Here is a 14,455-nt window from a genome sequence, read left to right as displayed (position 1 = left end):
CTGAGATGTATTGCTTTATTTAGTTATGAAACTAGAAACTTTTAGTCTCAAGCTCAAACAGAAGGGTAGGTGACAAGATTGCATTGGAAGTGAGTGAATGAATAAATATTGTGAAATTTTGGAAGCTTTGGAAATTTGATATGCCAGTGTGGGCAGACTGCTTTGTCTGTGTCATTTGCAATGCTTTATTGTGTGTGTTTTATGTATGTTAGCAAAAAAATATGGGCTATAAAAGGGGTCCTTGGTTTGAAAAAGAGTCACCCTGTAAGTCAGGGTGTAGATGCAACTTAAAAGTGCTTTACCACAGTAGCAAAAGTGATTTCATATTTATGAGTTTGAAGTGCTCTTATGATTGTGGATTTTCTCCTCATTTTCTGTTTACCAGGTTTGATCAAGGTGAAACGTTAATTTGAGGCATAATACAATACTTGAATTTGAAATGATTCATAACTCACTTGACATCAAAGGAATGTTCTGAATGCATATATCCCTCTGCCTTCGTGAACATTTATTGTTCATGATGAACTCTCCTTCCAGTGAGTGCACTGATGCCATTTTCCATCTGCAGACAAAAGCCCATGTGTGCGCACTGTGAAAGCATGCAGCATGACCTGAGGGTCCATTCGGCGCATGACAAAACAAGCTTGAGTGCTGCATGAGGCACAGAACGGGGATATAGCATTTGTTCCATGACTTCAAAATCCCTTTTCCCTCCTCTTTGGTCCCGTCTTTATTTTTCTTTCATTGTCATTTTGGGTTCAAAATCATGGACTATCTGATTTGGTTCTTATTAAATGAAGAGTTCATTCTTGGAGAGTTCATTCTCCAAGCAGAGACCTATTTTTTGGGAGGGGAGGGGAGGGGAGGGGAGGGGAGGGGAGGGGAGGTGGAGGTACGGGGGGCAGTCATGGCCTAATGGGTAGAGAGTTAGACTTTTAACATGAAGGTTGTGGGTTCAAGTCTCACTTCACTTAATTTTCTTCCAGCCTATTTGCATGATATTCCCAGTCTCCCCCTCTCCCAGAATTCCTTTGTGAGTGGGTGGAAGGTTAAACGGGCATTTCTGAGTCCAAAGGGGGCAGATGAAGGAATGATTAGTACACTATGAAAGGGGGTTGAGGAGGAGGGCAGCTGTTCGGTCTTTCCCAGAATGAGGGCTACCGTGGTATCTGAGGTGGTTTGAAGGCACTACCATGGGAAAAACTTGCCCTAAACAGCTGTCCTCTGCTGGATCAGCTTCTACTCAAGAGGCCTCAGTCCTTTTCACAGCCCCTAGAGGTGAGCTGATCAGTGGGAGACCCCTACTGGTGTATTTTTGCCACTGCAATGTCCTTAGAGAACTTTAGTGGTCCAATGCAAAGTACAGTATATGTTGATGGGTATTATATGTAGGCCGTAACCCAGTCTTGAACATTGGGCAAGGCCAAACTAATTACATTACTAATTACATGAAAAAAAAGTAGTTTGTTCCACTGCATATTACAATCTGTCTTTTAACATTTATATCTTAATTGTTAGATGTTTAGCTACTGGTATATATATATATATATATATATATATATATATATATATAAGAATGTATTATATTTATATACATTTACATTTTAATATTATATAATTAAATTGATTTAGACTAAAAACGAGAGAATGCTTTAAATAACAGGGGAAGTGTTATTTACATCTGAACCCATTATGAATTAATAATTGATTTTATTTTGCATTATATTTATGGTTTCCAAGTATGAGGCTCTGGCTATAGCTAGATGACTGTACACCAAAATACAGTCATTCTGATTTTGATTTGACATATATAGAATCCATCTCATCTCTTTCAAAAGTTAAATCATGCAAAATTATCTGATTAGTTGCATTTTGTATTATTCGCAAACTGCGACCCATTTTTGTGTCGTGACCCACTAGTTGAGAAATGCTTACTTGGTGATTTCCTCAAAAGAGTAATACAGTGAACTTGTAGCACAGGAAGTCGGTTCATTTTACAAATCTTGGTGCAGTCCGAATGCATGAGAAGCACTATATCAAGTCAAATATGCAGCATTGTTACATTGTGCAAATCAAATTCACTGCAGACGCTTGTTACGGGCTCAGGGTTCTGACTCAAGCACATTATCTTATTATGCACAGAACAATGGAAGTGAATCAAATCAAAAATTAATTCGGGATTGTTAGGCAATAGGAGGGTTTGCAAACAAGGCAGTGTTGTTTTGCCAAGGTGTCAGTGTGTGTGTCACCCTGCATTTCCCATCAAACCTTCTTTGATTTAAGGCCACTTTGCACCACTTCGTCTATTTATTTCAATGCATGTTTGTTTGGTTTCATTTCCTCTCCCCCAATCAAACAGGTTTTTTAGAGGCCGAGCTGGTCTGTGGGCTGCTGGTGAGGGGGCAGGACAGGAAGAGGTGGGCGACCAGAGAATTGCATTTCCTTGTGCGTCTCCACTCCCTGCCCTCAGGTTATCGATTCAGCTCCTACTAAAACAGCACACACCCACATAGACTGGTGCAATACACACGCATTTGTTTGGCCGCGGACTCACACATGTACAAGAAATACACATTGGTCCTCTGAGCTCTACAAATAAAAAGCTTTTTGCGTTTTTGGCTTGTTTGCGGTTGTTCATTTTACACCATTTTCTCTCCCTCAGCTCACACATTAGAGCCCACACAGATATGATACATGCACACACACATACACACACACACCCCTACATGTCTCTTCGCTCAGACAGCTCATCCAAAGGGACAGTGCAACATTATGACTCATACAGCCTAATTATCTAAATCGAAGAAAAGGTGTTGGATCAAATCAGGACAGGGTATATTTATAATTCAGTACCCATTTATATTTCTCTTAAAATGTCTTGCATGCATTTAATCATTTCCAGAGAACTGAAGCACACTGATGTCTCTGTTCATGCCAAACATGGTCAGCAAGTCAGGTTTGGTATGTGGTAAATATTGTGTAACTACTTGAAGTGACAAGGAGATAATTGCATATTTGTGTGTTTGAATGACGACTCAAGTTGGTGACTCTCACGAAAAACATAAAACCGGGTCATAGTGACTTTTCATGGCAAAATTAGAAGGACAAAATGGAAATAATATTCCATGAAAAAAACAACAACAACCAAGGTCTGTTGTTTGGACCATTAAGATTTTTGCATTGTGACATTTCATGACATTTAAACACACTTACCCCTCCTATTCTCATTACCATAATAACTGTTTTTGTTTTTATTTATTTATTTTTACAGTAAAAACGAGGACTGACATAACTTATATAAATATTTTAGTTATATTAATGACATCAAGATTAACAAATACTTTCCAATTTTAAGTAATATATTATTTTATGTGCTTTATGGTAATAAGTGTGAGATATTTTTCTTTGCATAATGATAATGAAATTAACAACTACTAATATGATTTATGAATACCCAACAACATAGTAGTAATAGCCTATTGTTTGTGCATATATGCTTTATGGTAATAAATATGTTTAACACGATTAACAAATACTGACATTAATTATAAATAATTAGCTATTTCATTGTAGTATTATTAATATTTGCATTACTTTAATGAGTTTTTGTTGCGTTACGGTAATGAGAAAAAAGCCAGCAACTGCAAAAAGCACGATTTCTTCTTTTCATTCTTTTGATTTTGGATTGAAATATGACCCAGACACGTATACATAGGTGAGAAATATGAGTCTTTAAAATACCTCTGTCAGGATTTATTTTTTTATTTTTCACAACTCCACCCCCAGGTAAATTATCAACCATCTCCTGACATCAAAGCAGCTTTCATCCCATTATCATTCTCTGATGCGCACACATCTTGAAAGCCTTTCGGTAAATACTTGATTAATATTGCGTCCATCAATGTGAGGATCAGCAACTCAGCACTGAGAGAGAGGAGGGCAGACATGAAAACAGGAATGTTTCATTGGCATCAGCTAGTGTATAATTGGCTCGTAAAAGTCTAATTAGTCACAACCTGCAGGAAGGCAATGAACACAAACAAAATTATAATATGCACCGCACTAGCTGATGGGCAAAGTTGGTTTACATCAGCGTCTGTCAGTCATGTAGCCTACATATGCTTCAGTTCGCTCAAAGCAAATTGTGTTTGACAAGGGAACCCAAATGTTTAATCTTCCCCTCAATTGTTTATCCTACTCCTCTGGTCTTTCATATTTGTTTAGTATTTTTAATGTTTACACCGTGTTATGTATTCCCCTACGCCATATTTGCACGTTTGTGAGTGGTACGCTTACTCTATATTCTGTAAGTGGGTTTGTTTTAAATAATGACCACCTGGGAAGTTTGTAATTCCAGTCAGGTCACGGGGAATATTATAAACATCCCCTCATGTATGATGATTTCGCGCCATGTCTGTTGGTTGCCAAGGCAACGTCAGCCACGCGCTCACTTTGAATGAATGGAGGACCTGCGCGATTCACGTAACAGCCTTTAGAGTCGGCGGAAGGAGGGTGGAGTGGAAGTGCGTCAATCACCGGTACACGCCCACGGCAACGAGCGTTGTTTTGTATACGGGCCAGGATACAGAAATACTCGAGCTGCCTCTTTCCCAGGTCTCACCTCAGCGACAGCAAACAAAAGCAAGCCAACACCCGTCCATGCTCATATTCTGTGGCTTTAACTTAGCTATTATTTGACTATTTGTTTTTGTTGTTTTTTTTTCAGATTGTAGGTTATATATTAAGATGATGTTTCGTTTATGTCCTACATATACTATTTTAAGTTCTTCATTTGAGTTCAAGAATGAGAACTAGCCTGTATTAACGGCCACACACACCAACGGACGGTTCGGTTCTGTTTATTAAAAGCGCGCGCTTTTTGCAGTCTTTGGTCAATGCTGGTGTCTGATTGGCGGAGCGGAAGCGGCGTTCGCGCATACGTGTACGAGTCGGTTTGCCAACTAGCTAACTGCGTCTAAACTACGACATGAAAACTATGATAGTCATATTTCCATGAAATTATAAATAGCAAATAACATACACATACAAAAGTTCCGTTATGTTTTATTTAGCTTCGAGACCGCGTCGCAAACAGCGCCTCTACTGCACAAAACGCTTGCCTCGTCCCATGTGGCAGGTATGAGCAGTTGCTATGGCAACAGGCCAGCACGTCCTCTTCTTCAGTGGCGCTAGAGGGTCTCTCATAGCCGGGTTGAGGGCTCGGTTGCACATGATGTTCAGCTGGAGAGGAACACAACAGAACGGCTTGTCCTCACCATAGATGGCAGGGTATTTAGAGCTTGGCTGTGAGACTGACGCACACACCTGCACAAGAGAGAGTATCGCTGGACAAATAGGCCCTATCATGGCATTTTCCATCAAGGACATTTTGCTGAGTCTTATTACATAGACAGTGGTTACGGTTTATTAAGTAATAATTTGAAACGAGGTCACTTCTTTAAAGTAGGCTAATACCATCAGCTCTTACAAAAAATAAATAGGTTGTTTTTAATAATTATAAACATACTTTATATAATAACTCATAAAACAAACATTGGTAATAATTAAATGAATAATGCAAGACAGCATTTGGACGTTTATTCTATTTGAAACATTTATGCCGTTTTGTCAGAAAGAAAGTATGCAAGAAGAACATAGACATTAATCAAACACACACACACACACACACACACACATATATATATATATATATATATATATATATATATATATATATATATATATATATATATATATATATATATATATATATATATATATATTACATTCATAAAATAAATATAAACATATATATACATAACCCTACAGTTCTAATAGGCTATTTATAAATATATTATCGCCTATATTATGTATGTAATACTCACATACAAATACTGTACATTTATATTTGTGTTGTATTATCTATAAATAAATATACATATTTCTATCTATAATTCATTAATTTATATATTTTCATTATTTTGATATATTTACTGTATATACTGTATTATGCATGTCATATATCTAAATTGTGTATTTATATTTGTATTATATAATTATTATTTTTATATATTAAATATATATTATGTTCACACATACACTAATACGTTTAAATTTATTTAGTTATTATATATGTATAAATATAAATATTATATTAAAAATCTTATTACAGTAAATTATGTATTTTTCATAATTTTAATATAGGCCTATTTCCATCTATAATATTCCTTTAATATATTTATGTTGTATATTGTTGTATTTATTTTCATTTTAAGTATATAAATGAAAATATTTTGTTTATATTACATACTATTTATATATTATATATCGTGTATTGTTTTATTTGTTTATGTTTCATTATATGCTTTTTTCACAGAATTTGTGAATACAGAACTCACACATAGGCACAATTTGAATAAACCCTGCTCAAAAGACCAGTATGCTGGTAAGTGGTGGACTAGCATAGCTTTGAACCCAGAAACTTTCAGTTAAGAAGGACACCAGCATCCAAAACACAACATATGCCGAAGGGAAGACTTTAAAGGCTTTTATAGAACATAGGGCCTATAGTCGGGACTGAAAGCAAGCAGTGAGTCATAGGTGTGTCTGAATATATGCACAACCACATTGTTATGAGTCACACACATACAATAATAATGTGTGATAATTATGCTTTTGCAGGTGCAGGGCATAAACTTGATAGTATCAAAATGTCTTGTTTGAAATATGTCCTTACCTAGCACAGCTATGAGTCATCCTCAACACTGATAAATCTGTGCAATGAACATTCTGTAAAAGTTGCAATGTCCTTGCTTTTTCCAAGAAATGGCACAATAGCAGCAATCAGTAGTGATTTAATGATTTTCCAGATAAAAAAATGAGTCAGTGCCATGAGTCTGATGCTCAGATATGCTCATAAATTTCATTCTCAGAATGTTATGTAACCCAAGTTTTCAATGTGTGAATGAAGATATATGCTTGAGTTTGTATGCTAGCATGGCATAGTCTTTTACTGTGCAACCAACAAAGCCAGTAACCACCGGCCGTCCACCCCCACACTGAGCTTGTAAACAAAACGACAGCTCACGCCTTACAAGCTGCAAAATGTGTTTACACAAATGTGAGCCAAAATCCTACCAATGCATAGTTTCATTGTGTATGTGTGTGTGTGTGTGTGTGTGTAAGTGTTTAAATAATGTTATAAATTATTGAAGTAAAAACTATATTGTCTAATAAAAATATATAAGTATTATATACTCTTCATTCTGTGTGTGTGTATATAATGTTTTTTTTAAGAAATTCATATTCTGTTCCATATATAGACAGTCAACATGCTGATTAAGCTTGCTTGAAACACAAGACGTCCGACAGATTCCGAGATGTATGCAATTACTGCCCTCCACTGGTCAAATAGAAAATTGCAATTAAAACAATAGATTTCTGATATCTACAATTGCAGCCCCTTAATCAGCATTGTAATGTATCGCCTTTAGTATTTTTGCGATTCTAGTCATTTAATTTATATGTTTTGTTTTATTTTATATATGTAAACATGCCGTAACATAATTGACCTTGCTGAGTGGAGGGGGGTGTTAGTTCGAGAAATGGAAAGTTGTGGCGAGGTGCAGGAAGCGCATGTGTGGGTGTTTGAAGAGGAGGACAGTTCTCAAGGTCCCGAGCCTACGATATTTATAACCCTGCTGGTTCACCCTTGCTCTTGCTTGCTTTCTCTTGCCTCGTAGATGAAGAAGCGTCTTCATCCAGGTCACTGCACAATTCTGAGTGATGCTATTTTCAGCTTTCTGCATGAGTGGATAAGCCGCATATAGACTACCATAGATTTGCACATTTTCCATGCCCATGCGAAACCTGACATAACTTGGGTGTTTAATATAGGTTATATCTTTATCGTTGTCTTCCTTTGTTTGTTTGCGATGTTTAATTTCCACGCATCCTGATTTGATTGTCCTACATTAGCACATCTAAGAAGTAGCCTAGCCGATTGTCCTGCAGAGAACCATTAGTAGCATCACTTTACAATCATCCTGCTAATCTGCATCCAGCTGTTCCTGGGTGGGGTCATCGCCGCCCCACAGGGGTCCTCAGTCTGCCACATTGTTAGAATGCTAAAGAGGAGCATAACAGATGGGTGATTGTGATGTAGGCACAATTATATTCATTGATAAGCCATTATTGAGTAATACCAATGCCAGTATCTTATTTGTAGAATCTTTGCTGAGTTTGGTAGTAAAAACTGCATTTAATGCAAATTAAATTTTCACAATTTTCAGTTGTAGAATTAAATACTAATTACATTTTCTGGGATTGTATCTTAATTAAAGCAGAGAGCAGAATTTGTTTAACAATTTTTAACTTCTCAATAGCCTATGTAGTTCTTTTTATTTATTACCAAGAAAAAAAAAACGTTTCATATTAATTTGAATTCTTTTACCAATCTGCACGTGTTAAAAATGTAAGTTTTGGTCAATAGAGATTTAAAACAGGTTATAATCAATTCCTTATAAGCCTATACAAATATAATCAGATGTATAATTGTGTGCTCAAAGAGAAACATGAATTATAATGTAAGTATTTAGTGCATGAAAAAGTAGCCTTAAAAGATAATCAAATGTTTTTAGGAAAGCCTAAAATTAAGATTGTGAAACAATAATTTTCTTCTGAGCTTATGTTGATATTGTTAACCTCTAATGTCAACATTATTTAATAACCGATAACCACAGTTTATGCAATATAAGTTAATGATACACATTAATGATTTAGAATAATCAACCATTGCAATGTACCATAGGCCTACATCTACAGAAAAATAGTAGCCTACCTTATTTAGTTTTATTGAAATATTTAAACCAATAGAAAAAAAATCTGCTTATGAAATGGTAACAATGAATCCAAGACCTTTGCGTTATATTATGTAATAGTAACTTTATAAAAAAAAATCGTATTTTTCTGTAAGAGCATAATTAACATACACAGTGACAAAGGTAGGCTTTTTCTATTGCAAGAAAACAAGCAGTAGCTTTGCTACTTGCAAAATCTGACAAAGGTAGCCTTTTTTATTATTGAACACAGAACAAATAACATACAGAGCACAGTATAAGACAGTCAGTACAATATAAAGTGTGACATTAGTAACAGGGGTTCTACAAATAATGTCATAATATTTTAAACATGTAATTTTTTTTACAATTTCAATGAATATATAAAAACAATCAAATATTAAATATTGGTGATGCGTTTACGCATTTTTGTTTATTTATATAACATTTTGCCAGTAATATGAATAAATTAACAATGTAGCCTATTCGAGACCTTTGTTAACAATATTTTCATAGTACACAATAATATCCTTGAAAGAAAAACAGTATTTATCCTTTACTAGATTTACTAGATTACAAATGAATTCTGCCAATTCCTTCCAAAACTTTTGGGTAAATTTCCAATCAAAAAACATGTGTTAACACCTCTTTCTTATTTTTACAAAAAACAAAGAGCATAAATCATCAAGACAAAGGTCTTTATTCGTGTAAAACCATGTGACGCGGCGCGATGTGAACACGCCCTCTGAGATCTGCAGTCACGTGGAGCCTTTAAACAGGCGCCATTTTCTGAGCAGGATCTATTCTGCCGCAGCCAGCGTCGAGTTCAGTCCTCTCTTTTTGTCTTCGAGAAAAACAGGTAAGAAATATAGCCTCCTTGAGAGTTTTGGTCTGAAATGAAACAATTTCTTCTGATGTTGCATTATATTGATGTATAGTTTGTAATGGTAGTTCATTAGTTGTATTAAGACGTTTTCGGTCTACTATCGTATTTATAATTTTTAATGAAAAAAATGTATTCATTTTGCATCGTAATAGCTTATTTAATTGAAATTCGTCGAATGTAGTGTGGAAATGTATCGAATTCTGTCGGATTTTATAGGTTTCTTTGTTCCTCGCATAAAGCGCCTCGTGACCTAGTTCTGCTGACCTACTTTTCACAGAATTGCCGCATATAATAACGAATAGTTATTTCTCATACGATCTTTAAAAATTATGGTCGATAAAGATCTTAAAACAGAATTCAAACGGGTTTGACCTGATGAAACGGGTCTCTGTGGCAAAATGGCTGCAGCACGTTGTGAGGAAGACAAGGGTTGGGCAGAAAATGGCGTTTCCTTGATGCGCACTTTGAAATACGATCCACGTGGAGTTGCGCAATAAATTGGTTTAGTCTTAACAGATCTGTTTTCTTTTTTAAATAAATATACATGTAAATTTTTTTCTTTAATTTTATTTTTCTGCAGTTTGTTCAACATGTCTGACGAGGGAAAGCTCTTCATTGGTGGTCTGAGCTATGATACCACAGAGCATTCCTTGGAAGAGGCATTCTCCAAATATGGATCAATTGCCAAAGGTTTGTCTGAAGTCACTTGAGTTTTTTTTTTTTCTGGACTCTTTCAGCGTTCTTTATTATATGGTTCTTTTTGCCTTAGTTGATGTCATCCGGGACCGTGAGACCGACCGTTCCAGAGGCTTTGGTTTTGTCACATTTGAAAATCCGGAAGATGCAAAGGATGCCATGGCTGCAATGAATGGAAAGGTAAGATTTTAAAGCCTTTTAGGGATGGATAAAATTGTAACCATGTTTTAAGGATTATTCCTAGGACTGAAAAACTGACCCTTCTGATACCTAGATGTGTACTAATAGTTCACTTTAGTAGTAAACTGCAGGAAGATAATGAATCAAACTGTGTAGAGGCTTGAAGTCAGTTTCTTAACCATAAAATGAATTTTTTTCCCCAGTCTGTTGATGGCCGCATGATTCGTGTTGATGAAGCTGGCAAATCTGGTAGACGGTCCGGTGGCTTCAGAGGAGGTCCTGGAGGTGGCGGCAGGGGAGGCTTCAGGGGTGGCCGAGGTAGATGTTGTCAATGTTGAATGCATTAGCATTCTGCATTGCACCCTGCATTCATTGCAGTCCTGGTGGCTTGCAATTACCATGACAAATCTGTTTGCCCACCTGAATTGCAGCGTCTCGAATATCTTGCATAGTTTTTTTCATCTGTGCTTAACCCTTTTGTTTTTTGTCCCCCCCCCCCCCCCCCCCCCTTTTCCCCGCAGGTGGTGGAGGATACGGTGGCGATAGGGGCTATGGCGGAGGTGACCGATCATACAGTGGTGGCGATAGAGGCTATGGCGGAGGAGAGAGAAGCTATGGTGGTGGTGACCGTTCCTACAGCAGCGGTGGTGGTGGTGGATACTCCAGGAGTGGTGGATACTCTGGGGGTAGCGGCGGTGGATACAGGGATAATAGGTGAGGGATTTTTTACGAAAGGAGAGATTGTGACCATAGAATAATTCTATAGGTGTTTTAACCGTGAGCACTTTAAATATGGCAAATATTACTTTTGGTTTTAGGAGTCAGGGGGGATATGACCGTTCCGGCGGATCCTACAGAGACAGCTACGACAGCTATGGTATGTATTGATGATTGTTCAGAATGACTAATTTTACTACACCATTACAGATCTTTAGAGTAATGTCTAGATCTAAGCAGAAAGACAAAACTGCCATTTTCGAACTTTAGAGGTCAGTCTACTTGGTTGCCTTTTATCTTGGAATTGCTGACCACAATCCAGAAAGATACATTACAAAATTAGCGACTAAAGTAGGTTTTGTGCACTTGATCAGTATTCAGTAAGCCCTTGTTCAAAAAGAATCATGTCTTGGTGTCAGTTCACTGTTTGGAAAGGATGTTCACAATGCTCCAGTGCCTTTACACTTTTGCCTACTTCTTGTCCTCAGCTTCACACGAGTAAAAAAAAAAAATCCTGATTGCAAGATCATCGCTTCGCTGGCTGTATTTAAAAAGATGCGCTCTTGGAAGACTTTTTTGTTTTTTCTCTACATTTTGTGTTCTGATTCAAATGTTCTATTAAAGACTCCTTTTTTACTGTGTCAAGTATCCACAGGATGTTCCTCTCATTGAGGAGCTGCCTAATATCCATGAGCATTCACTTACTGTAAGAGTTTCAAGTTCTGTGAGGCTACCTGTATCTGCCATTTTATCTTGCGATTTGTGTTAAAGATGCTCACAGAGGTTTGAAACTGTCCTGATTTTTTTTTTTTTTTTTTTTTAGTATGTGTTTAAGAAACTGTCTCTGAAACCATGCGTGAAAATTGACCTGTTCAACACAGCCTGATAGCTTCTACAACCAATTTCCTCAAAGATCTTTGGACCAATTTCTTAATATCGACTCAATGAAAGTGCTTAGGGGGGTATTTGCATTTAAACTATTTTAAAACGGCTGTTTCGCCACAAGAAGATATTCTAATCTGATCCTCCAATAGAAGCTTGATAAGCTGTGATGTTCTTTATGGCTCTTTGCCATCTCCATTTTGTGATGCATTCCTTTAGTGAAGCAAGGCAGGCATGTTGCGTTGGAGTTGACTCTGGCAAACCTCCTTGATGTTGCTAAAGATCTGTAAATATTCATTATCCAAAGAGTAAACCGCTTGAGTGGGTCATTCCTCCTCACTTTAGGACTGAATCCCTGAGGTACTTTACTCTTTGTGCAGTCTAAATTTTTTTTAAAATATGCTCTACTGTGGACTGAACTTATCCTCTTAAATGTCAAGAATTTGTTCCTTGGAAAGAAATGTGCTCTGTTCTGTATATCAACACCTCCAGAATCCCTTTTTTCTTTTTGTATGAATCTGGCTTCATGAAGCCCATTAAAAAATGGTTGGAAAATGCTCTTTCGTTTGCATTCGATATTTAAAAAGCTCAATATAAACCAGGGTAATGTCTTTGAGAGGCTAGCTGGGGATTTAGCATCAGGGTTTTAAATATTCTACATTAGGCAAATAAAACTTAGTATTAGATAGGCAAACCAATTTAAAGATGATTAAAGAAAGCAATGGTTATGTGTAATGCTTCATTGGATCCAAGAGTTCTCTGCTAGCAGTTACGGAAATCAATGTCCTTGGAGAATGAAGTGTTGTGCCTTCCGACTCAAGAATCCTGAGATGAAAGCTGCTCTCTTGACTAGGTCAATTGTGGAGATAGGCCTGTAATGTGAGGTAAAACCTTTTGCTCTCCTGTACGCATTCTACAACAGTTCTCATTGTCCATGTTTTCTTCGAATGTTGCCTCGACCAGTGACTATCTCCAGAATCCTTTCAGTCCTGTTCCACAGCCTAAGAAATATACTTCCTGTTCCTTGTAAAAAAAAAAAAAATGCATGACTTTTTAAGTGCACTCGTGTTTTGTGGAAAGTACCTCACATGGCCCTTTAAATTAGAGATTTTAAGTCCCTGATCTGACTGCTAGTTTTTAAGCGCTTTTTTAAAGATTCTTTTTGATCAAATGTAGCCTTTGCGTCACCTCCTCGTCTTCAGTGATTCATTAAAAATGTCTGGTCCTTTTTTTGTTTCTAAATTCTCAATTTTGTAAAAAAAAAAACTAATACACTTAGGCTAGAAGTGTTTATGTAGTGTCTTTTTGGACTTTTTTTAAATGCATGATTTGTTTCTATCTTCTGCATAGTAAAACAACTCTTTATTTTTCAGACTGACACTGGACATGTTGCATTTGAAAACTAGAGGAGCAAGCTGACCTTTTGAACTGAATTCATTTTCATGGCAAAGATGTGAGGTATGCATCTGCTTGTAGATTCAAATCATTAACCATTAGTTTGATTTGGCTAACGGTCAGGTGTTCTGTTGAAGATTGATTTGTCAACCAATGATTGTGGTATTGGATGTTTTAGCTGTTTGAAGTGGAATTGATTTGCTAGGTTTTTTTTTTCCTGACATGACCTTTAAGTTACTTGGCTTTGCTTTTTCAGAGCTCATGGAAATCCCTAACCTGCAGATGAGATGGTCGCTACGAAAAGAAAACTGAGGAGTCAACACATGCAGAAGATGAAAAATAAATCTTGTAACTAGATTAAATTTTACTGTTTTCTGCTTGAAGGTGCTCCCTTTTTAAAGGCTTGAGAATGACAAATCGATTTAATAAAGATTTATGTACATAATTACTTTGTTTATTGGTAGTTTTTATTCTGTGCAGTACACTTACCACAAGGTGGCAGTGGTGGCCAGCTACTGCACAAAAACTACAGAAAATAAAATGCTTAAGGCTTCAAAGGACATTTGTATATATACTTTTTTTATATATATAGTTTAAACTATTTAAACGTGACTTGATTTAAACTTAAAAGGGTTCATTATGTTTACAATAGTAGTTCGATAGTAGTTTTGTTAGTGTTTCTTGTGACAAATTGAGCATTGAAACTTAAGCAACATGTACAATAAACTTAATTTCTCTATCTTTGTCTCCTACTTTGTGCTGTTCTCTGACTGCCTCTGTGAACTATTTTGCTGGTAGAAAACTTATAGTTTGGAGTACTAAACTAAATAAAGGAAAACGCAAATTTTAGTAGGCTATTCGT

The 14,455-nt window shown here is 36.4% G+C and overlaps 1 protein-coding gene across 4 annotated transcripts; it reads left to right on the top strand.

Moving 5' to 3' along the window:
• The first annotated feature begins 10,291 nt into the window (after nt 1-10,291).
• LOC132131058 (cold-inducible RNA-binding protein B-like) lies at nt 10,292-14,331 on the top strand. Of its 4 annotated transcripts, none has more exons than XR_009428841.1 (7): nt 10,292-10,413; nt 10,493-10,599; nt 10,803-10,917; nt 11,121-11,313; nt 11,418-11,476; nt 13,572-13,656; nt 13,850-14,331. XR_009428841.1 is itself a non-coding variant. In XM_059542981.1 (6 exons), the coding sequence occupies exons 1-6, from the start codon at nt 10,314-10,316 to the stop codon at nt 11,816-11,818; spliced, it is 588 nt and encodes a 195-aa protein (XP_059398964.1). In that variant the 5' UTR covers nt 10,292-10,313; the 3' UTR covers nt 11,819-12,755. The 4 variants fall into 4 exon arrangements, 1 of the variants encoding a protein (XP_059398964.1); XR_009428843.1 differs by having other exon boundaries at nt 11,121-11,315; nt 11,413-11,476; XR_009428842.1 differs by lacking the exons at nt 13,572-13,656; nt 13,850-14,331 and adding an exon at nt 11,805-12,755 and having other exon boundaries at nt 11,121-11,315; nt 11,413-11,476.
• The last annotated feature ends 124 nt before the right edge of the window (nt 14,332-14,455 follow it).

The sequence above is a fragment of the Carassius carassius genome, chromosome 48 (assembly GCF_963082965.1).
Source record: "Carassius carassius chromosome 48, fCarCar2.1, whole genome shotgun sequence".
NCBI classification, from domain to species: Eukaryota; Metazoa; Chordata; class Actinopteri; order Cypriniformes; family Cyprinidae; genus Carassius; species Carassius carassius.
Note: the sequence above shows the minus strand (reverse complement) of the source record. Positions and strands in the feature narration are given on the sequence as shown.